Genomic DNA, 26,339 nt, shown 5'->3' with positions numbered 1-26,339 from the left:
CTTCAGACATTGATTGCCTTTACCCTTAAAGCTTGTGCTTTGTTGTAAGGCAACCAGATCACTAAAGCTTGGCTGTTGTCTTTGTACCCAATGTGATCAATGTGACGTGTTCTGTGTGCGTAGCTTGAGCCCATGCGGCTAGATTAACCTTTAGCGGTCCCTTGCTGCAGTCATCCTGACCTGTCCTCTCCCTCGATCAGTCCATTTTACAGCTAAAGAAACTGAGCGCCACAGCTGGAAGGGGTGGGAAGGTTCTCTGGCGGAGGGCGGAGATGTGAATGAAACTACTGGCTCCTTCTCCAGAAGGCCTGGGGCGTTCAAGGAGATCAGAGTCCTTGAGACAAACCAGACCGGTTCACTGTGGCCTGGCAGGTCTCCAGTAGGCTGCTGCAGACTTTGTAAAAAAATTCATTTTTATGCAGACAGAATTCATATGCTGTAATAGTCACCCTTTAAAGTGTACAATTCAGTGATTTTTAGTATGTTTGCACAGATATGCAACCGTCACCACCACCTAATTCCAGAGTATTTTATCACCCTGAGAAGAAACTCATCTTGTAATGTAATGTACATTAAGCAGTCACTCCCCAGCCCCCGCGGGCCCCCTTCCCGTCCACAGATGAGCCTGTTCTGGACGTGTCACACGCTGGACTCACACCGTGTGGCTTCTGTGTCTGGTTCCCTCCCTGAGTGTCGTGGGCTCAGGGTCTGTCCCTGGGGCAGCGCGTGGAGGGATGCACTGTGTTTAGCCGTTCATCCGTCAGTGGACTCTTAGGTTCTTTCCACTTCTGGGGTATTACAAACGATGCTGCTGTGAACATTCGTGTACAAGTTTCTGTGCGGACGTATGTTTTGCTTTTCTTGGGGGGATGCCTTGCGTGGAACTGCTGGGTCATGGGGTCCTTTTGTGCTTCACCTTCTGAGTTACTGCCACCCTGCTTCCACAGCAGCCGTCCCATGTCCCGTTCCCCCAGCCGTGGGTGAGGGCTCTGGACAGCCCCCGCCGTGCCCAGGCCCGCCAGCGCCGACGTGAAGTTGCAGGGCGAGGTTGTTTGTGGGGGTCTCATGTCCAGACACAGCTTCTGTTGACGCGGCCCCCGCATCTGGCTGCCCCCTGCGGATCTAACACTGCGACCCGAGGGGGGCTGCTCTTCCCGCTCCGTGGCCTGGGACATCGTCCGTGTCTGTTTAGACTGTGGGGAGAGCAGGGGTTGCGGACCCCTGTTTATAGCTCCGTCCCATTTCCAATTTTCTAGAAAGTGCTAATGTCTGAGTGAGCGTGGGCAGATGCGCTCGTCTCCCTGAGATGTGCCACGCAGCAGCAGTCTCCGGGTTGGAGGGATGTGATGACTGTTCCTTCTTTCTTTGCATGATGGATTTTTCACATGGCACTTGCTGCAGACTGAACAGTGCTCCCCGAGAGTGCCCGCACCCCACTCCCGGGAGCATGTGACTATATTCCCTCGCCTGGTAAAAGGGTCTTGGCATCTGGGATTTTGTGAAGGCCCCTGAGATGGGAGATGTTACTGGATCATCTGGGGCCCCAATGTCAACACAAGGGTCATTACGAGAGCGAGGCAGAGGGTCAGAGTCTGAGAGATGGGCAGAACCCCTGCCGAGGGCCGTGAGGATGGAGGAGGGGCTGCAGGCCAGGCATGCGGCCCCTCTGGAAGCGGGAAAAGGGAGGGAAGCTCCATAAAGAACTCAGCCCACCTGCGATCCAGGACAGACTTCTGGCCTCCAAAAGGATAAGATAATAAAGATACAATGTTTTAATCCATTAGGTTTATGGTGCTTTGTTACCGCAACCATAGAAATGAATGCATAGGGTTATGGGTGATTCTTCCTTTGGGCTTTTTGGACTTTGTATATCTCTCAGATAAACATTAGGCTAGTTCTCGGTCTGCTGCTTGTGGCTCCCCACCTCTTCAGTGCACGAGAACCTGGTCCAGCCACACCGCCTTCCTCATGGCTCTTGACCTTGCACTTCGTACTTGGCCCTGGCCTCCTGCCTTCCTGTCCCTGGGAGGCGCTCTGCCTGCTGTGTCGCCTTCTGTCTCTGTGACCATTTCAGGCCGGCCAGTACGGTGGGAGCAAGTCTGGCACCCTCTCTGGGCTGCGCCTGGTACTTCTGCCCACTGCCTGCCCTCGTGAGCTGTCCTTCTGGGCCCCTGCTCCCACTGGCCCGTTTCTCCTGCTGCTCGGAAGGCCACACAGAAAGCTCCCCGAGCTCTAGTGCCATGGGCCACAGGGCGAGGGTTCTGTGACCCCGGGGTCGGCAGGTGGTTGCCCCCCTGCCGTGTGGGCTCCACGAGGCCAGGGATGGTGTAGAGAACCTGGGGCATAGTTGGAGGAGGACATGGAGGACGTTGTACTGTCTTCCTTGCTGCGCACAGACCACACGCAGAGCTGCTTGTGGGACACGGCCCACGTGGGGGACGGGGCGATGGGGGTTGGAGGGGGCCCTTGTGTTAGCTCCGTAGGAGGTTCTGTCTTGATCCCTGGTGAAGGAATACAGGCTCCTCCTGGGCCCTGCTCCTGCTCGGGGGCCCCTCTGCCGCCAACCCCTACTGGGAGCTGGGCTTTGTGGGCAGAAGCCGTACAGAGGTGGGAGCAGGGAGCTCAAGGCTGGCCTGGGAGGTGTGAGCTTCATCCGATGGCCAGACCGCCTGGCACGGACACTTGTGCGGGCAGGTGGAGGTGAGGGCCCGGGATAGAGAGCTAGGGGAGAGATGCTCCCTTGGGGCAGGGGATGGGCCTCACCGAGAAGGACTGCGGTCCCCAGGGAACTTTCGGACCTTGTGTCATGGAGCCCCTAATACTTTTCAAGTCAAGTGTGGTTAAATGTCTCTCAAGGTTATGCTTCCTTGTAAGGTTCCATTTGCTCAGAGGACGTACTTTCCAGCATACTGAATGTCAAAACCTCAAAGATGCAGGTCCCGCTCATTCAGTTTCTGGAAGATGTCTGCCATTGGGCCTCATAATCCCATGGGGTCAGTCTCTGAGCTCATCAGTCAGAAAACCAGGCTGACTCCCGGGCAGGGGCAGTCCTCTCATCTCTGGTTCTGGCTCCCATAGAGACGGACAGAGTGTGCGCTGGCTGAGGGGCTGTCCCCTGGCAGTGGGAGGCCCATCCCTTAGGCGTTTCTCACCCACTCCCTGGGGCGGCTCTTGCGACTCAGTGCACCCCCACTGTCAGGATCTGGGGGGGGCCTCTGCCCCAGGGTTGGAGTCTAGATATGGGGAGAGCCTTCTGCTCCCAAGGAGGTGGCAGCTGTTGGGGGGGGTGTTGGGAAGGACCGCCACCCAGCCAGGCAGTGTGGTGCCCGTGGTGTTGGAGGACTCCTCAGGGTTGCCAGAATGTCCCGTCCCCAGCTCATGAGTCCCTGCATTTGAAGACTGTCCCGGGTCAGATGCCAGTGTAGTTCAGCAGCCCAGGAGGGCTTCCCTGGGCCCAGGTGACCGTGACCCAGAGAACGGCCCAGACTCCAGCAGGTAGCCCCAGTCAGCCCGGCCCAGAATCTCTGCTCTTGGGACACATCCCTGGGCTGACAATGCTCTTGTTCCTCTTCGGGGTGTGGGGCGGAGCTGCCGGGGACAGCGGGGCACTGCCTCCACGCACTGTGATCGTTGGTCCCAGGTGATGGACCACAGGGGGCTGGGAGGGCATTCAGGGCAGGAAAAAGTGACCTTAAAAAAGTAAGAGCTATATTGAGAAGTAATTCACATGTGTGCAGTCTACCCCTTTGGAGTGTGTACTTGCTGTTGTTGGCACATGCGGATATGTGCTCGTAGCCTCAAAATGAGGAGCAGAGATAGGGATGCTTTCTCCTCCTGTTCGAGGTTTTGTGGGTTGGGTCAGGAGAGTCGTAGCCGGGGAGCCCACCAAGAGGCCGCCCTTCCTGTTGGAGGATACACCCGGTGGACACCCAGCTGGCTCTGTCTTCAGGATGCTGGCCAGTCTCTGCACAGGTGGTGGGGCCTGGCCCAGGCCTGCGCCTCCTGCATGCTGAGCATGTGGCTGGAAGCTGAGCGATACTCAGATTGAACAGGTGAGGAGATGAGGACGCCAGGGTCCCCGTCGTGTGAGGGGGCCTTGGCTCCCACAGCCCAGGGAGTCTCACGGGGCTGGCATGGCAATCCCGAAGAGCTTTTCAGAAACACGCTCACCTGAACTCGCGCGAGCTTCCTTGGCTGCTGTAACCAATGGCCATGAACCTGGTGACTTTATTCTCTTCCGCTTCTGGGAGGCCACGAGTGTGGGTGAGTCCTGCAGGCTAAAATCAAGGCACTGGCAGGGTGGCTCCTTCTGCAGATTTCCGGGCAAAACTGATTTTCTTGATTTTTTTCAGCTTCAGAGGACTGCCTGTTCTCCCTGGCTTGGGGCCCCTTCCTCGGATCCATCCAGCCTCTGCGCCTGCATTGCATCTCTCCTCTCTCCCTCTTGTGGGGATCCAGAATCATCCCCATCTCAGGGTCCTTAATTCATCTCACCTGCAAGGTCCCTTTTGCAGTGGAAGGGGGCATAGTCATAGGTCCTGGGGATTAGGACGTGGATATCTGGGGAGGGGGCATTCTACCGCTCACCACAGTCTTGTCCCAACTAACCTCTCCCACCCGCCGTGCCCTTTATCTCCCTCTTCCCAGCACTCGGCTCCTCCTTCCTCGCTCTTTGCAAGTTTTGTTGCCTCTGTCCTCGAAATGCATCCCGTCCCCTCCTCCTCACTACTGTTGTCCCTAGCTCTGCCCTTGTCTGCCAGCTTCCATGCTGGCCCTGTGCAGCCAGGCCCGACGGCAGAGCCTGCAGGGCCCAGGGCAAAGCGAAACCCCGACGTCCCTCATTGTAAAATGGAAGAAATTCAGGAGGGCGACAGCCAAGCGTTAAACCCGGGCTGGGGCGACTGCCGGCGTCTTGCCCCCACGATGCCGGCCCTGCCTGTAGTCCGTTTCCCACAGCCAGAGGGGGTCTCTCAAGATGTAAATGGGATCTGTGTCCTTGCTCTAGACCACCAGTGGCTTCCCGGTCAACCCACTGCAGCACATGCCCCGCTATGTGGCCTTCTTGGCCGGCTGGCCCCCACCGTGCCTCGCCGAGGTCTGCTCCCCTTTTCCTGGCCACCGCCAAGATCCTTCCCTCTGCCTGGGATTTTCTCTCGCCCCAGACCTCTGTATGACTTGCACCCCCTTCCTGTTCGATATTAAATTTGTCAGTCCCCGGCTTGGCTGCTTCTGGCTCCAAAACTTCAGACCTCCTGTTCCTTGGTCGGCCCTGGTTGTTGGCTCAGCCGAGGAGGATCCCCAGCACCCAGGGGCAGGTGGGTGGGCTGCTAGAGGACCCGTGCAGAGTGCATATACACCGGCTTCGCACCTTCCAAGCTGCTGAGCATGCGGAGTTTCATGTGATTTTGTCAGCATGGACTGGAAACAGATCCAGAGAAGTAAAATCCCCTCCTTGCTCCCCCGCCCCCAGCAGCGCACCTTTCGCCCCAGAGGAACCGTCTTCCTCTTCCTGGCCTGGGGGACCGAGAAAAAGGGGCCCCCGGTGGAGGGTGCGCCTGGCCACAGCTCGGCGGGCCAGCAGGGCAGGGGTGCAGGGCCCTACGGGAAGCAGCACAGGAAGGGCCTGGTGAGCAGCAATGTTCGTGTCTGCCACACTTGCTTTTGCTGTCCTTAACGCATGTGTGTATTTTATTTTTATTTTTTTAAAGATTTTATTTATTTGTTAGGAAGCAACAGAGAGCATGAGTCAGGAGGAGAGGGAGAAGCAGGCTTCCTACTGAGCAGGGAGCCCGACGCAGGGCTCGATCCCAGGACCCCGGGATAATGACCTGAGCCGAAGGCAGCCGCTTGGCCGACTGAGCCACCCAGGCGCCCCGCATGCGTGTATTTTCACAAAGCACTTCCAGGTGCATCTTGGGCATCACGACCACACCCCTGCGTAACACAGTGACATCCTAAACACGAATCACCATTTCCTCGTGTCACCCAACATCCGCCCTTGTTCAGATTTCCCCTCCTTGTCCCCATGTGTCTTCACACATCTCTGGGCGTGTGGTGGTGGAGCGGAGCCCGCTCTTGTTTCTTCAGGGGCAGAGCTTTCTTCCTCTTTCTTCCTTGCTGTCCTCCTCCCACTCTCCCTCTTTCTAATGGGGGGCTAGTGAGCAGCCTTACGGAGCTATAATTCACATATGGAGTTCGCCCACTTAATGCGTACTGTTCCACGGTTTCTAGTGTGTTCACAGAGTTGCATGACCATCGGCACAGTCAGTTTCAGAATATTTCCATCACCCCATAAAGAAACCCCAGACCTCAGCCTTCTGTGTCTGGTTCCCTCCCTGAGCGTCGTGGGCTTGGGTCTGTCCCCGGGGCAGCGCGTGTGGGCGCCTCGCTCCTGTTCGAGGCTGAGGGATGTGCCCGTGGGTGGGGGACACGCCGTGTGCATCTGTTTGTCCATCGATGGACACTCGGGTTGTTTCTACCTTTTGGCCATTGTGGACAGTGCTGCTGTGAACAGGGATGCACACATTTTTGTGTGGACACACGTTTTCATTTCTCTTGGGCCTATTTCTACCGGTAGAATTGCTGGGTCATCTGGTAATTCTAGGTGTAACTTTCTGAGGAGCCGCCACACTGTTTTCCTCAGCGGCCGCCTCATTTTCCATCCCCCGCAGCTGTGTGTCAGGGTTCCCATTTCTCCACATCTCCCCAGCACTAGTTGTTGTCTGTTTGTTTTTATAATTTTTTTATTACAACCATCCTGGTGGGGGCGAAGCGTCTCTTGTGGTTTTGGTTTGCGTGGTCCTGATGGCTAAACATGTTGATCGGCATTTTGTGTGCTTGTTGGCCACGTGTGTATTTTCATTGGAGAAATGTCTGTTTGAGCCCTTTGCCCACTTGTTTACTGGGCCGTTTGTCTTTATAAGTATCCTGTTGTGAATGTGCCCGCTTTTTGGCACACCACTGACCTGTGAAGAGCGCGGTGGTCTTTCCGGAGTGGCCTACACGTTCCCTCAGGGGGCGCTCGCTTGGTCCTCTGCCCCCGCCGTGTTCCCAATAAACTGGGAGCTTGGCCCGGGGCTGCTGTTCGCTGAGATTCCTTTTTCGTTTCTTAAGTATGTACACGTATGAGTTTTTATTTGCCTGCCTTCATAAAATGCGTCAAGGGTATGGAGTGTTGGGATTATAAACCATTTTAATTTTCTTCTTTGTATTTACCTACTCAGAACCTTCATTTCAAAAGGCACAAATAAGGCAGAGGAAAAATCACACATAATCCGCCGCTGAGCTGCACGTTGATGATGCCGGTGGTTGGAGTAAAGTGTGTCTCGCCGGCGCGCATGTGCAGAAAGCCCACCTGCTGTCTCATCATCTGCTCTTTCCACCTCCTGGTTGGGAAACTGCTCTCTGCATCATGATTTTTGATGTGTGAGGGAGCTCGTGTGGGCAGGACCCTGGGCTGCCCTGGCTCTGGCTGGGACGAGCTGGTCCCGGGGAGGTGGTGGGCGTACCACATTGCGCCATCCTCCCCCCCCCGCCCCCGCCATGCCGGGTGGCGGACGGGCCGGAGACAGCCTCCACCGGAGGTGACACCGCTTGTCCCCGGTAGGCCACACGTGAGCTAGCCCGGGGGCAGAAGCAGCCAGCTGGCCAGGATCGGCCAAGCCAAGGATGGGAGCTGTTGGGTGTGGGGACTCAGGCCCTGCCACCTACCTGCGTGGGGACTGGGCACATGATTTTCCCTGTGGCCTCAGTGAGCTGTGCAAAACGAGCTGATTGTGTGGAGTGGACGAGTCACCCACATCAGTCACGTACATGCTCATGTGCCCGCTGCCAACCAAGCTGGGCACTGTCCACGGCAGGCTGAGGGCTTAGGACCAGGGGCCACGACCAGGGGGGATCATGTCCAGCACAGGCTGAGTTGCTCACCCACACGAGATGGGTGGTTGGCAGGGTCATCTCGGGGGCTCACCGCACTGTGCCATTGGGGGGTGGCAGGGAGCGGGGTGGGAGTCGCAGGGTTGGGGGTGGCAGGGAGTGGGTGACGGGTGGGGGGAGTGGGCTGGTGGGAGGCTGGTGGGGGGTGGCAGGGAGTGGGGTGGCCTGTGGGCTTCGGGCAGAGGAAGCTGGTGTCGAGTTCGAGCTGGTGTCTCGTGTCTCATCTGAGGTCCCTGCCTAGGGAGGTCTCCCCACCACCCCGCCCTTCTGCGGCTCCCTCCATAACTAACAGCCCAGCTCAGTCCACACTGATGTTCCAAGAGTGTCAGAGTCAAGGTCATCCCCCCGGGCCATGAGCTCCCCCAGGATGGACACGCTGTGTCCTGTTGCCAGCCACGGAGGCCATAAGTGAGCCCCACATGGTGGCATCTGGTCTGGAGGGGAGAGGGCAGGGGGGTTGGGGGCTTGGGTGGGGCTGCAGGTACCGGGCCCCGGCTGCAGGCGAGGGGGCTGGCTTGGGATGGTGTGGTGGTCAGTCCCAGGGGCTGGTCAGGGCTCCAGTGGGGCAGCCTGCTGGGTGGGCAGCCTGGCTGTGGCCCAGGTCCTGTGGTACCTGCTGCTCTGGAGGGAGCTTGCTGACAACCCCTTTCCCTTTATTAAGCTGTGTTTTCACGTGGGTTCCCTGTGATTCCACCCAGGGCTATTGTCACACAGTGCCATGCACACTCCTGCTTGGTGGCCACGCCTCAAGGAGAAGCCTTGGGACTTGCTGTGTACATGGGGCAGAGGGCCGTGGTGGGGTCCCAGCCCAGGTCGGTGATGACCCCCCAGGTCAGGGTCCTCAAGAGCCTTACTGGCAGGCAGTATGACCATCAGAGCATGGCAGTGCTGTCCCCCGGTCCCAGCCCCTTCACCACAGGTGGGGGTTGGGGTGTTGAGGGCAGGGCCTGGAAGGGGTGCCTGAGGCCCCCAGAACCTACTCGGTAGATACTGCAGGCCTTCGCAGCCATTCCTGGGCTCATGCTGCCCTCTAGTGCCTGCCAGGGGGAGTGCCATTCGGGGAGGCTGCGGCTGCAACTTGGCGACATGGAAGCCCCCGTCCAGGGCGGAAGGACTCCCTGGCCTTCTTTCTCTTTGCCCAGCTTACTTGAGGGTGAGAGGAAGTTGGGTTTGGCGAATTGTCTTCCCGGTTCTGACCTTTTCCAAGGGACCTTTCCCCAGAGTCTGTCCCCAAGCCCCTCCCTGCTTGGGATGGGCCACCGACTGCCTCGCTGGGTCCCCTTACCTCCTGGAACAGGAGGGGGCCACTGCAGCGTGTGGCCTCCTCACCAAGAGGAGCCTGATCCCCAGCCTCTCTTCGGATATCCCCAGCGTATCAGCCACGCTCTCGGCTCCTACGCAGAAACTTCCAGGCTTGGTTGCAGCTGAGGGTGACACTCACACCCACAGCCTCACTCACCTTGGAAAGCCCACCACACGGGCTGCTGTCGGTGTGGGTATCCGGCTCCGAAGTAGATGCATTGAATTGAAGCTGATGCCGGCAAACCTAGATAAAAAGTCCCCGATAAGGAAAGCTTTTCTTTCTCAGGGCCCCTGGATTGAAATTAGTGCTCCGGCTCCCAGTATTGCGTTGGCTCGGAGAACTAGGGCGCCTCTGTTTTTAATTAGTTGCAGTCATTTTGGTTTTTTGTGCCAGTGCGGAGAGATGGAGTTCGCTCCCAGGCTCCTCTCTGGCCCCAGCTTAGCTGCGCGGCCCCGTCTTTGTCTTCCCGAAGCTGCGGGTATTTTTAGCATGTCCGGACGGGTGGTGGCACTGACGCGCTCACGCTCTCTTGTCCTCCCCTCACAGGTGTGACAGCCTCTCTGCGGCAGCCATGGGGTCTGAGGATCATGGGGCCCAGAACCCGAGCTGTAAAATCATGACGTTTCGCCCAACCATGGAAGAATTTAAGGACTTCAACAAATACGTGGCCTACATCGAGTCCCAGGGAGCCCACCGGGCGGGCCTGGCCAAGGTGGGTGACGCCCCGGGCCCAGCGCCACCTTCCACCAGCTCGGCCCTATGCGTGCCCCGGGCCCCGGGCCTGGCGTGGCCATGGCTGTGGCCGTGTTCACCGAGCTGCTCTGACCTCGTTGTCAACAGATGTTACGGAGTTCTTCTCGCGTGCCAGGCTCTGTTGTAGGCCTGGCATGCAGACGTGAGCCCCACAGCCCGTGTCCCCGCAGGAGCCGATGGCCAGGGCCAGCCTCGGGGGCAGTTGGCTTCTCGGGCTTCGTGGTGGCGACACTCAGAGCTGCTCACCCTGCGGCGGGAGGGCGTCGAGAGTCGGGGAAGGCTTCTGGGGAGGCCGGTACCCGTGAACGGTGTCTCTTCCGTGGTGTGTCACTCGTGGACACATCCGTGCGTGCGCGTGCTGAGAACAAACAGACAAACGCAGTCTGGGTTGCTTTTTACCGTGACCGGTTCGCGGGAAGCTGCGTGCGTGGCACCGCTCGCCCAGTCATTTGGAAGGTGTGTTACCTGCTTGTCTTGCGGCCTGGTGGCTCCCTGTGTACCTGGCTCTTCCTCCGTGGTGCCTGCTTCTTTGTTCTTGAAACCGAGGAGTCGACCTTTGTCCACAAAGGGCCAGAGAGTCGTATTTTCAGCGTTGCAGGCGGGGCGGCCTCTGTCCCACGCTCAGCCCCGCCACCTTGGTGACCCGCGAGCCGGTAGGCATGGCCGTGTGCCAATAAAACTTCACCTATGCACGCCGAAATGTGAATTTCACGGGACTTTTGCTGGTCCCGAAACATTTTTCTTTTGTTGTTTTTTTTTTCCCTAACCATTTGAAGATGAGAAAAAAATAACACCCCACATTCTTGGCTCTCGGGGCCGTACAAAAGCAGGCGGCGGGCGGGATTTGGCCCAGGGCCGCGGTTTGTGCCTCCTGGCGGTAGTGGGGAGAGGGGTGTCCCCCCCCAACCTGGTTGGGGTGGTTTTGTTACGGGTATCAGTCCCTCTCCTGGTTATGGTCATGCCTCTGATGTCAGCCCAAGGAGACATGGCGGGCAGTCCGCTTGCTGCGTCGGCTTCCCTCTTGATTTTGGTCATGTACACGTGCCAGCATGCATACGGCGTTCCACGACCCGGACAGTTGGGGACCAGAGCCCCCACTGTCGTGTTAGCTTTGCTCCTTCCGGGAAACTGCGTGAGGTCCCGGGTTCTTGCGGGTTTGGGGGTTTTCTGCCCGGCTGGCCGAGGGCAGGTGTCCGCTGTCGGGGACAGTTTCCTGCCTGCTCTGCCCTGTCGAGGGTCCCTGTTGGCGGGGGGGGGAGGGGTGTTGTGGGGGGAGAGCCTCCTCTGCCTTGTCTCCTGTCGTTGGCCTGCTTTGACTTTCCCCGGGATGCGATAGCTCTTCTGTTTCTGGTTCAAGTTGTCCCTCGTGCTGGGAGGTGTCGCAAGTTGCTGTCCCACACGGCTCTGCCTGGGGCACCGTGAGGCCCCCACAGCTCTCATCCCCGCTCCTTTCTTCTGTCTCACTGTCTGGGGCTCCTCTCTCCTGGCCGGCCCCCGGCCCTGGCCGTTTCTCGAGTTTTCCATTCACGGCGCTGTGGTGGCCGCGGGCTCCGTGTCCCCTGCGACCCAGGCGCCCCACGCCTCTACCTGCCTTTGCCCCTTCCCAGTTCATCTCCCTCTCGGCCTCTGTGCTTCTCCTTTGAGCCCCAGTGTTCCTGCTTTGAGCTCTAATCTCAGCGGAGTCATTTTTGGCTCATTTATTTGGATCGAAGGAAGCTGTTTGGACTGGGTGTTTCCTGAGGCAGGAGTTTCCTGGGTCTCTTTTCCCTCCACCTTTCGTTTTGTGTGCTCCTTCTCAGCTTCTCGAGGGGGATTTTGTGTGCGGCTTCCTCTGTGTGTGGGGCGGGGAGGGGCAGCGTGGGGCGGGCACGGATTCTGTTGCAGCTTGAAGGACGTTGGCGATTGCAGAGGCGCGCCGACCGCGTGCACACACTCGTCCCTTCTCTCACCTGGCTGGGACCGTGTGTCAGGCCCTCGAGTCCCTCAGCAGCCTCCGTGCCGCTCCAGGGGGACAGATGGGGCTCGGGAGGCACATGCCGGGGGCCTTGGGTAACCCTGTCCCCTCGGATGGGGGTGCTTGGTTCTCAGGGCTGCTGGCCTCTTTGGAGAAGGAACACGGTGTCCTGCTGGCCCGAGCCAGCTCTGCAGGTGCCGATGTCCCCTCACCCTGGTCTCGACCAGGTTGGTCTTGACCACCCTTCTTTGTGCGTCTGTGTGTGTAGTGCTAGGGGTTTTCAGTTTCATCCCAGCTGTATTCCCCACCCCCCGCAAAAGCTCTGGTGGGATTGGGTGGGGGTGGCTATTCAGCAGGTATAGCTGGGGCCAGGGGCCAGAGCCAGAAGAGGCTTTGAGGGTGTGGGGAGCCCCATTTTGGGGCTTTGGGGGCACCCCTGTCTTGTTCTTGGCTGTTCTGTGCATGCCCCTGCCCCCTCAGGCCAGCGCAGCACCCCCCTGCCCCCCCGCCCCCAGCCAGGCTGCTTGGGGAGCGCTCGGGCGGGAGGGAGTGAGGGAGGGGCATGGCGCTGGGTCCTGCGGGAGGGGTCAAGGTGCTTCAACGCTTGGGTGCATCCCTAAGGACTGTCCCTGCAGGCAGGCGGTGCCCCAGTGCCTCCTCCAGCCACCCGTCCCACTACCTGCAAAATGGCTTGGGGAGCGGGAGGTGTCGGGGGCAGAGGCCGGCCCCTCACTTCATTCCCTCTTATAGGGTCCCCCGCACCTTCTAACCCAGCTGCTCAGACACCCCAAACCACCTGCCTGGTGCCGCCTCATCCACCGGGGGAGTGTGGCCTTTCTGTCCCGCTCAGCCTTGGCTGAGGCTTGCCCTCCAGGAGCTTCGAGGGCGGGCCAGTCCAGGGCCACGCCACGCCCACCAGGCACCGAGTCGAGGAGTCAGGAAGCTCAAATGTCTTCCAGCGATATCCGTTAGAGGTTGTTCGCCCCGAAGCCTCCCTTCAGACCCTGGTCTCGCAGAGATTCGAGGGCGTCAGGCCCCGGCACGTTGATTTTCCCGAGGGCTTGGGGTCCTAGACCCGCTGGAAGTGGCTCTGTGTCACATGCCTTTTTCAGAACCTGCCGAGCGTGTGTCCACGCAAGTGCAGGTCGTGCGCGCCTGGAGCAGTCTGTTTGGTTCTCCGGCGTCTTTACGCAGCAGCGCCCGTGAGGGATGGAGGAGACGGGCAGGGGAGTCCACGGCTCTCAGGAGGGAGCCGAAAATTTGGGAGTGACGCGTTTGCTTCATTTTGCAGCCTTGGTGTCTGGGCGGGCTTCGTCTGATGGAACTGGCCGGGCGAACCCCCCGTTTCCCCGGCGAGCACGCGTGGTGGTGGGGGGGAACGCCGCTTCCCTGCCAAGGGGAGGGAACCCCTGTGGCTAAGGGGCTGCTCGGAACCTCTTCCTCTGTGAGAGCGTCTCCCATGGTGGAGCCACCGGCCCTTTTGTTTGTATTTCTGGTGCTTTCGGTCTCAAGTGTGTTAGTCGATCGCCTGACTCTTCAGATTTCCTGCTTGACATCTAAGAAAACTGCCGACCGGCAGGCTGACCCCAGCACCCTGTTGTCATGAGGCCTCATGCCACACATGGGCAGGCAACTGTGGCCACGGAGTCGGGAGAGGGCATGTCCCCAGAAGGAGCTTTGACTGAGCAGCCGTGTCCCCATTTAACTTCAGTCAGGGTTCCCAGCCTGGGCCCTGCTGACACGGAGGCAGGTGGTTCCTCTGGGGACGTCCTGGACGCCGTGGGGCCTGAGCAGCATCCCTGGCCGCACCCCTGTGATGCCAGGAGCCCTCCAGTGGTGGCAGCCACAGATGTCCCCAGACGCGGCCCAGCGTCCTGACTTCCCCTCATTGTTCCTGTTACTTATTTGTGCTCCGTCAGCAAATCGGCGAGGGTGCTGCTGGCCGAAGACCTCTCTGTTGTTAACCGGCAACCAGGGGATGAGGGTTTCGTGGCCAAGCAAAACATTTTCTTGCACTGATGTCTGTTGGGGAATCCTTGGGGATGGCAAGGATCTCAGCTGTTCTGGAAGCTGCCGGCAACTTGGGCATTGATGTGGTGTTCTTCCCTCGTTGGCCCTGAGCTGGGGGAGGCCTTGGCCTCCCCAGAGTTCTTGGCTGCCGCACTGAAAACAGGTTGGTTGAGTTCCTTTTCCCAAAGCTGCTGGGTGGCCCGCTGGGCTCCCCGGAAGGAGAGCTGTTTGCAGACACCTGCCCAGGACTGGGAGAGACCAGCCTGTGTTGGCCCCAGGGGCCTTCAGAGAAGCGAGCCGGGCACCCAGGAGGCCCCAGCCCAGCCCAGAGGGCACGCTGAACGGAAGAGGGGGAAGCAGGAGGGCGAAGAGGCCAGTTGGGCAAGCTCGGCGCTGACCCAGTGCCCCCTACCCCGGGCGGCCCTTCCCCAAAGCCCTTCGTGCAGGCCTTCCGGGGCCTCTCCTGGAGAGGGGTGGGGGTGGTCCCCTGTGGGACCCGCTGCCACCAGGAAACAGCTGTCCTATTCCTCAGAGGTGACTTTCTCAGGTCTTGTCCCCTCACGTTTGTGGCATTATCGTTCTCCTGCCTGTGGTGCCTCACCAGCCCTTCTCTGTCCTTTGCACTTAGGACTTGTCCCTGTCTTCAGTTTCCTTATCCCTTACGGTGCTTATCATCTGCTCGCTCCCACAGTGGAAGGCCCTCACGGATGTTTGTTGTCCGGCGTCCCCCCGGTACCCAGAGCTGTGCTTGCCCCTAGGAGGTATCCCGGCCTCCCGGCCTGGCCCGAGTGGTCCTGAGCCAGGCTCGCAGTGCTGTCTTCTGCAGCCAGGGGTACGGCCGCAGAGTGCCTGAACAGGCGAGAGTGTGGGAGCCCCGCTTGCTCACTTTGTGATCGTGCACATAGGCATGGGGGCGGCCCCTGGGCTCTGGAGGGGACCGCTCCCAGCCCCCGGAGCCCAGGCTGAGCTGCAGAGGCTTGGCGGGTGGCGTCAGGAGGCCAGCATGGCTGTGCTCCAGCGGGTAGTGTCCGTGGTCCCGCACAGGTCACTGTGGGGAGTTTGAGGAAGTGTGCAGATGGTTCCTGGTGCCCCTGCAGTGTGGGACCTGGACGTGTTCCCAGGGCGCCACCGCCGGTCTCCTGGGGGGCGGGGGCGCTGTGTGTCCTCCCGTCTGCAGGCGCCGCTGACTCCCCTCTCGTCTCGCAGATCATCCCCCCAAAGGAGTGGAAGCCCAGGCAGACGTACGATGACATCGATGACGTGGTCATCCCGGCCCCCATCCAGCAGGTGGTGACGGGCCAGTCAGGCCTCTTCACACAATACAACATCCAGAAAAAGGCCATGACAGTCGGGGAGTACCGCCGCCTGGCCAACAGCGAGAAGTACGTGGCCGGGGGTGAGGCGGGTGTCGGGGGGGCCCTGAAACCCCATCTCTGAGGAGGAAGCACACCTTGAGGGCTTCCAGGCCCCCTGAAGTGGGGCCCTCAGCGGCTCCTGGTTCTGGGGGTGCAGAGAGAGTGGGACATGGTGGGGACTTGTCCTTGTCTTCCGTCCCTGGGCTGCTTCCCCACACCCTCCTGCGACATCTCCGGTCCGATGGTACCTCCTCGGGGTTTCCTGGGTCACACACGGGCACACTCACACGCATTCCCTTGCACATCCGGGTGCGTTTGTGGGCATTCCTGGCACACGCCCCCGGGCTCACTTGGGCGCCCGCCTCCACTGTTGACTCTTGCTTGTTCTCTGTTCCCCAAGCCTCCCTGGCTGGCCGAAATTTGTGCATTTCCGGCAGTCTCTTCGCTCTCAGACATAAGCATCCCACGGGGCCAGGGCGTCGTCTGCCTTCTCCTGCTGTCCTGGCCCCCGAGACAGGGCCCGGCCTCTGGTCGGCGCTGCTGGTATTTGCAGAGCAGAGGGCTGAGGAGAACCCTCAGAGCCTGCGTCCCTCACCTGCTCCAGCTGTCCCCGGTGTGTGTTCCGACTCGGGTGCCCCAGGCCCTGGTGGCCGACGAGATGGGACGAGTGGGCGTCATTCCAGGGGGGCCTGCTGCCCATCCCGAATCCCCTCAGCCCCGAATAAATGCTCTCCCAGGGCCACATCCGTGTTCTCCGGGCTGTGCCCTGAGGTGGGGACCAAGAACGTGTATCCGGCCGCGCCCTGGAGGGGTGGGCCCCACGGCCATGGTCGCTGTGCTGTTCATCCACCAGGTACTGTACCCCACGGCACCAGGACTTCGATGACCTGGAACGCAAGTACTGGAAGAACCTCACCTTCGTCTCTCCCATCTATGGGGCTGACATCAGCGGCTCTTTGTACGATGACGTGAGTACCCGGGGCCCCCGAGAGGTTCTGGGGGAATGAGGGATGCCATTTCCTGGTAAGCGGTGGAGGGAAAGGTGTGTGAACGGGACTTTATCTCGAAACCCGGATGTTACAATGCCGCGGCCAGCTTAGCTGGGCGTTCTGTCGGGCTCTGGTTACAACCACGTGCCAAGTCTCAGGGTGAAGAAAGAAGGAATTCCAGGTGTGTTTCTGATTTGCAGAATCTTTCCTACAAAACTGTCAGCCCATCCTGCCCTGATCTGACCTCAGGTAGCCTGCAGCTGACCTCCCAGGGGCCTCCTAATCCTCAGTCTAGTACTTTTCCTCTCCAGTTCCTAGCACTCTGTCTTGGGGGAGCCTCGGGGCCCTGAGTTCTAGCCCTTGGGAGGGCCCTGGGGGTACCTGGGGCAATGGAGGGGCCTCATGCTGGCCTTGGCCTGTTCAGGGGCGTAGACCAGACACTGGTGGAGACGTGATGCAGAGGCCCCACCGACGTGCTGCTGTTCAGCAGATGGGGGTTTGAGTGGGACCCACACTTTTTTAGGGGACAGTTTATTAATATTTATGGGCCCTCTGCTAACCCTAGGTTGGTTGTACCAAGACTGATTGATTTCTAAGCTCTTAAGCCTGACGTGTGTTCTGCTCTGGGGCTCTCCCCGGAGTGGCCCCTCAGCTGCCATCTTTGCCCCTTACCCTGAATCATCACTCTGAAGGTCATCTCTTGCTGGAACATTCTGTCCACTCATCCATGGTCCTCATGAGAGTAGCTGGAGGTGCCTCCTGAGTCCTGGGCTTGCGTGGCGCTGCTGTGGATTGGAATAAGGTCCCCTCCTGAGTAGGGTCAGGACCTCCTGAACCCATTAGGACAGACTTGCGTTTCCCAAAAGGTGTTGGAAAGACGTGACTATCGCGTGGGTCCCAGCAGTTTGCCCAGCTTGGGGAGCCTGCCTGACCTGTGGCCCACGGGCCTTCTAACTAGGGGGTCCTGCTTCGTGGTGAGGGCGGGTTTGTTCCTCTGAGCTGGGCACCAAGGGCGTGTCAGACTCAGGGAACTCACCCCTAAGAACCCGAGGGAGACGCCCTCACCCTGGGAGGTCAGGGACTAAGCTGACTCCTGGCCCTGGTTCCCCCTTCTTGGACCTTGGTTTCCCCATCCACCATGAGGGGTACGGCAGGTGTGTGGCTGCCCTGCAGCAAGGGTGTTCCGGACAAGGAGGTTTAGCTTCTCCCTGGGACCCTGAGCTCATCCACTTGGCCTTGACCCCACAGCAGTGGCAAGCTTGTGAGGCCACGTGGCCAGGCCTCATCCTCGTGAGCGTGCCGTCTGAGGGCAGAGCCGCATGCATGCCTTGGATGTGGCAAGGACAGGAGGGCGGGGGCCCAGAGGCCCTGTCGGCACACACCTCTAACATGAGGGGGCGCAGCCCAGTCTCTCACGCTGCCCCAGCACACCTCAGCTGCCGTGCGGCTCACCCCAGGGCTTCGAACTTTCCAGGACTGAGCGGTTGCCCTATTGATGGTTACAGAAACATTCAGCACCATGAGCCAGCTTGCCCTTGCGCCTGGCTCAAGGCGCAGAAGTTCCTGTGGCAGATTGAGTGAGGGACCGGTGGGGCTGTGTCCCTGGGCTTTCTGGGGCCTGTCTGGGTCCATCCACCTGGGCGGTGGCTGCTGGTCCTGTGTGCCGCCTCCAGACGCCAGCCCTGCCTCTGCTCCCCATTTCTCTGCTGGCTTCGAGGGCTTCCTGGCCCTGCAAGAGGGGCCCAACTCCCAAGCCCCCTTTCCCACGTCAGACCGCCAAGGCCTGGAGGGACCCGTCGTGGCAGCCCCAGATCAGGCCTCACCTCTGACCCCATTCCATCTGGGTTCGTGGCACCTCCTTGAAGGGCTCTGGCAGGAGGCCAGCACTGGGTGTCCCTGGGTGCTGCACCCCCTGCTCTGTGAGAGCATGAGGAGAGAGATTTTCCTGGGGCCTCTGCGGGAGCCCCGTTCTTGATGTTTGTGACCTTCCGTCCTCCTCCCTGCCTCAGGTGGGTACCTTGGGGCTCAGTGGCTGGGAGCCTTGTCCCGTCCCCATCCCGCTCTCCATGTGCAGTCCCAGCCATCGGTGCTCTTGACACGGCCACGGTTGGGTCGGCCGGCGCTGGGCAGCCCCGTGCCGGCCTGCAGTTCTGCTTCCTGGACTCCGAATCGTGACTTCTAGGAAGGGAATCTGACCCCAACAGCTGCCGGGTTGGAAGAGCTGAAGTTCCTGTGTTGTGTTTAGGACGAGTGGGAAGTCACACACCCGTTTTCTTTTCTACAGAGTTCTACGAAGTTAGTGCTCGTGGGGATCGTTCGCTTGTTTGTCCATTGTCTGACCTGCGGTGTCTTTTTTAAAGGAAGCATTATTGAGGTGTAATTCACACACCACACAGTTCCCCCACATAGAGCATACAATTCAAGTTTCTACTGTATTTCACTGAGTTGTGCAGCCATCACCACAGTCAATTCCAGAACATTCCGTGAGCCCCAAAAGAAGTCCCTTCCTCATCAACAGTCACTCCCCGTCCCCTCTCCAGCACCCACGAGCCCCTTCCTGTCCGTGGAGGCGGGTGTTCTGGACGTGTCACACGCGTAGACTCACACCCCACGTGGCCTTGTGTCTGGTTCCCTCCCTGACCGTCATGGGCTCAGGGTCTGTTCCCGGGGCCACGCGTGTCCGCGCCTCGCTCCTGTCTGCAACCCAGTGACCTGCCCTTGCGTGGTGTTAACCGTTCACTTGGACTGTTTCCACTTTCTGGCCACGGTGACTCATGTGCCTGTGAACGTGCATATGTGAGTCTGTGCAGACGTATGTTTTCATTGCTCTGGGCACGTCCCTAGGCCTAGAACTGCACTCCTCACGCGCTCATTCCATGTTTACCTTTTGAGGAACGGCCCGTGCTTTCCCCCAGCAGGAGAGTGTCTGAGGGCTCTGCTCCCCCCGCGCCACATCCTCACCAACACTGTTGCTGTCTGTCTGTTTGACCCTGCCAGTCCTAGTGGGTGTGACGTGGCGTTGGCACTGGGGTTTTGATCTGAGGTTTCCTGCGGGTTAATGACGTTGAGCATCTTTGCACGTGCTTGTGAGCCGTGTATATCTTCTTTGAGGAGAAATGTCCATTTCGGCCCTTTACCTATTTTTTAATCGGGTTATTTTTTTTTTTCTATGGTGGTTATAAGGGTTCTTTAGAGAGGGCACAAGTCTCTTACTTGATAGATGACTTGCACGTATTTTCTTCCCTTATGTGGGTTCTCTTTTTTACTTTCTTGATGTCTTTTTTTAAAGCACAGAAGTTTTGAATTGAATGAAATCTAATTTATCTGTTTTTGTTTTACTCGAGGGCTTGTGATTTTGTGCTTGTGTTCCAGGCTTCTGCTAGGGGCTCGCCTTGCCAGGACCAACCGCTGGTTCAGGGACCTGTAACGGGGAGGGTACGAATGGGATGTGAGGCAGAGTGGGCTTGGGACGGAGAGAATGCTGACGCTCGCTCAGCATCTCCGCAGGCTTGGAGGGGTCTCCAGGGACCGAAAATGGATTGACCTGTATTTTATGAGCTCTCGTGACAAGATGGGACCCGTTTGTGGCGTTAGGAATAGATGAGTCCGGTGGGCAGGGATTCTGGCCTTGTTTGCCTGGTTCCGAAAGCCGTCCCTGTCTCTTCCGGCAGAAGGTGCCGGAAGGGCTGTCTGGCACCTTTGCTGAGCTAGCCCCATTCCACGATTGTCTTCCTCCTTCCATGTCATTGACTTTGAGGCACGTTAATTATTCACAACCAAACCTCAGCCTTCACAGCGTGGCCTTCACTGCCTGTGATTAATGCATAGCTCGGCATGGCATCCAGAGAAAGCCTGCCTGACTGCCTGGCCCAGGCTGAGGGACTGGTGTCTCAGTGTGGGAGTAGCTCCTGCTGGGGTTCAGACACTGGGGCGGGTGAAGCTCTGACGTGGGCAGGTTTGGGACTGGCCGTGAGCTCTTAGGCCCTCTGTGGGGGCTGCCCCGTCGCCTTCCTGTGCTCCCGCCAGCCCCTGGGGGTGACCTGCCACCAACCGTGTGCTCGCCGCCCTGCAGGATGTGGCCCAGTGGAACATCGGGAGCCTGCGGACCATCCTGGACATGGTGGAGCGTGAGTGCGGCACCATCATCGAGGGCGTCAACACCCCCTATCTGTACTTCGGCATGTGGAAGACCACCTTTGCCTGGCACACGGAGGACATGGACCTGTACAGCATTAACTACCTGCACTTTGGGGAGCCCAAGTCCTGGTGAGTGTCCGGCTGGCAGCCAGGCCGCGGGGAGGGGCGGGCTGCCCACGGGCTCCTCAGGGGCCGGACAGGTGTGGGGGCGCCTTCGGGTGGCCCTTCGGGGACAGGGTTGGGTCTGTGGCCGGGCAGGCAAAAGTTGAGGGGCTCTGGCAGCTTGCGATCTGTTGTCCCGTATCCTGTTGGCTTCAGGGGCAGCCTTGGTTGGTGATGAGGGGATGCGTGTCCCCAGAAATGAGCTTCCTACTCCCTGGAGCTCATGGTTTGCACCTCTGGTGGAGGCGTCCGTGGAGTGTCTGTTGTACTGGGGACTCTCCCTGGGGTCGTGGGCCCCGGGGGGTGGGTGGCTGTGAGCCCTGAGCCTCCCCTGGCCTCCTCTGTGGCCTCCAGGTTCAGGGGTGGCTTTAGCAGCCAGCCCTCTGCTGTCAGGGCTGCAGCGGGCGTGTGTCCTGAGGGCCGCCCTGTGAGCGATGGGCCTGGCAGGCTGGGTCGAACATCCAGCGTGATCTGTGTTCTGGAATCTGTGAGCCGAGCACCCCCTCCACACCCAGCTTCTGCCGGCGGGACAGCTGGGGGCTGCCCTCTATGCAAGACCGCCTTTGTTCACTGGGGTTTCCAGCAGAGATTTCTGAGCTGGGCCTTTACATCTCCTTGCCTCTTCCCGGCTGTCTTAGAAGGTTTTATTGCAGTAATGGTCACAGCTCAGAGGGAGTGGGAGGGGAAGCAGGAACCCCAGGAGCAGTCGGTGGCTCTCTGGAACGCAGCCAAGCGCCTCTGTGTGTTGAGATGGTGGGGGCGGGGGCAGGGAGGCCCAGCTTAGTTGGGGGCCCAGGCAGACCCTGGCTAAGGTGCCGCTCACCTTGGTGTCCCAGGCTGAGCCTGTGCCCACGGGCATGGGGGGGAGGCCACCCCCGCTCCCTTGAAGTCACTGGGACGTCCTGGAGCCCTTTGCTAAGAGAGGGTGGGAGCAGACTCAGGAGCCAGCAGGAGGCCCCAGGGGGGAAGCCAGGCCTCCCTGTGCAGGGGTTGGCTATGGGACCACCCTTTCCTCACCTCTGAGGTGGATGCAGTGGGACCCCAACCCTGCTCTCTGGCAGGGGGCTCCTGCTCTGACAGGGAGGGATGCGGAATCATTGGGGACGAACACAGTAGGGGCTGTGTAACAAATGACCACAAACCTAGGGGCTTAACACAATACACATATGTTCTCTGACATTTCTGGAGGTCAGGAGTCTGACTCAGGTCGCACCAGGCTAAACGCAGGCATGAGCAGGTTCCTTCCAGAGGCCCCAGGGGAGACCCAGCTCCGGCCTTTTCCTGGCCCTCGGCCCCCCCTCCATCCTCACCGCCAGCAGCGCAGGTCTGCTCATCTCTGGGACTCCTAGCCTCTGCCTCCCCAGGGTCAACCCCACCTTGGGGGCCTTGACTTAATCCCGTCTGCAGAGTCCCTTTACTGTGTGAGGTGACATCTTTACAAGGTCTGGTGATAAAGATGTAAACATCTTTGGGGCCGCCGTCCTGCGGCCACCGGCCCTCTGACCTTCGCATTGTGCTGCTTTGTTACCTCGTGTGTTGGCTGGGATCCTGTTAGAATTCCACAGGCTTCTTGTTTTCAAGCCACTTGTCTGTGGCTTTGTAGCAGCTCTTCATCATTGCAGCCTCTAGCTGGGAGGTATTTAGCTTTTAGGAAAAATTTGGAGAGAGAGTGACGGGGTTGGTGAGGCCAAAGGCCTGAATCTCACACCCCGTGTGGTCCTGAGCAGGTGGGTGGAGGCATGTTCTGGTAGGCGGTGTCACCCCAGTGCTGCCCAGGAGGTCCCAGTGACAGCTCGGTTACCCTGTCCCCTCCGTCTCCATGGCCAGGCCAGGCTGCAAGTCCACGGAGGCCCCAGTCTAGGCCTGTGGAGAGGGGCTGCGCTCTGCCCCAACCCCACAGCTGTGAGCAAGGCGTGGTGGTGCAGCCTGTGGGGTGAGATGCTTGTGTCCCTTTCCTGGGGACTCTGCCCGCTGGCTCCCAGCAGTTGGCGTCCTCCTGATGGGCCGTGGCAGGCTGAGCGCAGCTGAGGACTTTCTGATTCACAGGCTGGGGCTGTGTGCACGAGTGTGTGCGTGTTTGCACGTGAGTCTGCAAGTTTGTACAAATGTGTTTGTGAGTGTGCGTATGTACACACGAAAGTGTATGCGTGTGCATGTTCGTGTGCGTCTGTGCACACGTGTTTGTGAAGGTGTGTGATTACGTGTGCACGTGTGTAAATGTAAGTGTGCAGTCACGTGTTTGTGCCGTATAAGTGTGTGCGTGTGCTGAGGCCCCAGCTCACTGGTCTGGATGGTCCCTCTTGCTGGGGGCCCCGGGGCTGGGGGTGGAGGGGAGGGGGTTTCTGGGCCCTCCCAACACCGTGTCCCAGTCATGGCCCCGCGCTGCTCCCCGAGCACCACTAGAGGGCGCCCCCACCCTTCGGCCCTAGCTGCTGCTCCCAGCGCCCGCGGTAATCTCCCAGCTTCTTCCACCCCTTTTATGGACTCCTGGACCCCAGCAGTGATGGTCCCAGAGGCTCCCTGGGGGCGGCAGCAGGAGGAGAGTGAAGACTGCCGGGGTGGGCAGTGGGAACGCTCAGCTCCCCACTGACGCCCATGTTTTGGCTAGGGTCTACCAGCCAGAGGGATCGGAAAGGGAGAAAACCCACCTTTACCTGAAAACACAGAATAGAACAAAAGAAAGGAGCCACGGCTGAATCCTGGCACGTGCCAGCCAAAGGCAGGTTGAGCTTCGGCCATGGCCCTGCCTGAGGATGCGGTGGCCTCGGGCGACTGGGGGCAAAGTGTGAGCTTGTGGCTGGCAGGGAGGGTCACAGGGCGGGTGACTTGGGAAGTGGCCTGGGGAGCCCAGGGAGGCAGCTGGGCCAGGCCAGTCCTGAGAGATGGGGGGGGGGGGGGGCTGGCTTCGAGGGAGGTGAGGGAGAGGGCACTGGGAATGTGAGGGGTGGCAGCCCCTGGCTGACAGGGCAGCTGACGGGCAGGACTGATGTCTGGCTCTGCACGCTCACCTCCTGCCTCCAGCAGCTTGGGGTTCTCCAGGCCGCAGCCCCAGCACCCCTGTCCCCTGCCGTCCACCCACCCCTCACTTCCACCCCTTCACCACAACCCACTCCGGAGAGCCCTGGGGCAGCATTCGGCAAGGCCAGCATCGGGCACAACAGCGGTTCATCTGAGGGAAAGAATGTTCCAGAAGGCAGGCTGACCTTGGTCTTGGTTTCTGGTCCTGAAGGGGGATGGGATTGCACATGGGATTCCTCGTGCTGAGTGTGGCCGGTGGGAAGAGGCTTCTTAGTGCAGCTGTGTAGGATCCAGCTGTTGAGGCTTCCCACCCCCGCCTCTGCCAAGCTCCCTGCTCCCCCAGCCCCAGCAGCTCAGCTCAGGCACCATGCCCTCTCCCCAGGACCCGGGTGGGGGTCCGAGATGTTGGCAGGGCACCCCATGCTCATATTAGCTATGTGTGACATTGGCATATCTCCCCATCAGATTGTGGACCCTGGGGGGGGGGCAGGGCCCTCGGTCTCCGGCCACCCCCACCCCAGGTCCCTAGCCCCCAGCAGGGGCCTGGTGCTGGGAGGGGGCTCTGTGCCTATCAGGGTCCGGGAGTGCCGGTGCCGTGTCCATGGGAACTGATCCTCAGGGCTGAGACCCGTCTTGGGCGCCCCTGACACCAGCCCAGGGGGTGGGTGCGGTGCTTCTCGTCCCTGGGCTGGTGGCTCAGGGGCCACTCAGTGGCACCCTGGCTCCCTGCCCCTGCCCGGGGCCCTGGGGGCTGCTCCCCGGTAGATCGCGCTCACGCACCTGTCTCCCTGATTGCGTCGTTTCTCCGGCGTCTGCGGCAGCCTAATTGCAACCAGTTCCAATTATTTCAGTAGCTTTTTTTTTTTTAAGTGTCACCATCCTCAGGTTTACAGCGTTTTATGAAGCCTTTTTGGGTCTGTTGCTACTTCGGTAGTGTGATTGGCGTGTCACAGCGGTGTGAACAGCCTGGTGTCGATAAAAGCGTGGAATTGCTTCAAAAGGCCGGCATTAGGTGGTGCTCTCAGGCAGCAGGGCTGAGAATATCTGAAGCGTTTGAGTGCTTCAAAATCCCTTTTGAGATGGGGATTTAAAATAGACCTGGCACTTGCAACTCACCCCCTCCCTGGCCTTCCTGGGGCCCAGTCGGTCAGCGAGGCCAGGAGGGCGGGCATGCGTGGGCCTGGGCGTGCGGGGAAGGCTGCGTGATTCTACCCTGATTCAAGTGGCTTGGCCTGCAGGGCGGTGCCGGGAGCGGGTGGTGGGGCAGCCCCGGGGCTTGGCATCCGGGGAGTGGCACCCGCCATCCCTGGCCCTCCTGGAGCCCCTGGTGGCCGTTCCCCGCACGCTGTAGGCCCTGTGGGTCCCAGGCCTTGTGAGCAACCAGTGGGGAAATGTAAGATTATGGGAATGGCACCCCCACCGGGCCTGGCTTCTTGCTCAGATCCAGCACCGCACACAGCGTTCCCAACAGCATCTCCTCCTGTTCTCTCTGCAGCTTCCTTGTGCCCATGGGGTGGGGTCAGGGAAGGGTGGGGGAGGGAGAGGAGGGGGAGGACAGGCCTCCCAGAAGCCTACTCCGGGCCCCCGGGTGGGGACAGCCAGCATTCCCTGCAGGGTGTTTGTCTGGGCCCTGACCCTGGCCTTCAGGCCTGTGACTCAGCAGCATTCCCTCAGAGTGGTGGGCACTGGTCCCAGAGTTGAGTCTCCAGCAGTTTTCTCGAGGCTTCCCCAGGCCCTCCCACCTTCCTGCTTCTATTCACCTGGGATGCGGTCTTTCACGTCCTCCCCGTGCCCCACGGGCAGGGAGCACGTCCTCCGAGATCCGCACGTGTGCCACACGCATGCCTGCCTGCGCACACGTGTGCAGTGCACATGCATTCACTCGTGCAGGCTCCCTGCATGGGGGCTGGGGGGAGGGCCTCTCGGATCGTGCTCCCACAAAGGGCATGGAACCCCTCCCCTGCCACGCACCGTCCTGGGCGTCCTGGGCGCGATGAAAGGATCCTTCTAAGTGGAGTTCGTGGAGGGGGGGTGGAGGGGAGGGGATGGTTCCAGAACTCCCCTTCTCTGACCTCTAAGAAGCCCAAGGGAGCAGGGCACCGGGGCGAGCTGAGAATTTTTCCTTTTGACGTAGCTGCACCTAGAGCTTTTCTTTGGCATTTTCTCTCAGGGGAGTTTCACAGGAGAGGGACTGGGCGGCCTTTCTTCTGTTGCTGGGAAGTTTGACTCCCGGCGGGCACAGCCGTCTCTGCCTGCACGTGATACTGTGGGGGCCTGTGTGCGTGTGCACGTGTGTGGGCATACGTGTGTGTTTGAGGGCGTGTGCTCCCTGCCGTGGGGCACAGGGAAGAAGAGCGTTGTGGGTGCAGATGCTGCTCAGCTCCCATGTGCCCTGCTCTGGGCTGCAGCGTGGGAGAGAGGCTGCACTTGCTGGGCCCAGGTTTGGTGGCTCTGCTGTCCAGGGAGGCAGAGCAAAGCTCTTTTGGGGAAGGGGGCTGCTGGGCTACTCTCTTGCCCCTTGGCTATGTGTCTGCTTGGCCCCTCAGCACCTCCCTGCAGGCCCACCTGAGGCTGCATCAGCCCACCTCCCAGCTGCAGCTCCTTTGTGCATCCGTTAATCCCTCCCAGTGAGCCTCCAGGGATAGGCACCTGCCTGCCTGCCTGCCTGCCTCCCTGCCTCCCTGCCTCCCTGCCTCCCTGCCTCCCTGCCTCCCTGCCTCCCT

The 26,339-nt window shown here is 59.9% G+C and overlaps 1 protein-coding gene across 1 annotated transcript in view; it reads left to right on the top strand.

Moving 5' to 3' along the window:
• The window catches only part of KDM4B (lysine demethylase 4B), a 134,763-nt gene that overhangs the window by 35,708 nt on the left and 72,716 nt on the right, over positions 1–26,339 (top strand). The window contains 4 exon segments of the mRNA XM_044916750.1: positions 9,785–9,950; positions 15,162–15,337; positions 16,164–16,278; positions 20,372–20,565. Of these exon segments, the coding sequence (XP_044772685.1) occupies positions 9,810–9,950; positions 15,162–15,337; positions 16,164–16,278; positions 20,372–20,565 (626 nt within the window). The 5' untranslated portion in view covers positions 9,785–9,809.

This window comes from Neomonachus schauinslandi, chromosome 1 (genome assembly GCF_002201575.2).
Source record: "Neomonachus schauinslandi chromosome 1, ASM220157v2, whole genome shotgun sequence".
Lineage (NCBI taxonomy): Eukaryota > Metazoa > Chordata > Mammalia > Carnivora > Phocidae > Neomonachus > Neomonachus schauinslandi.
This window is presented reverse-complemented; position numbering and strand designations above follow the sequence as displayed.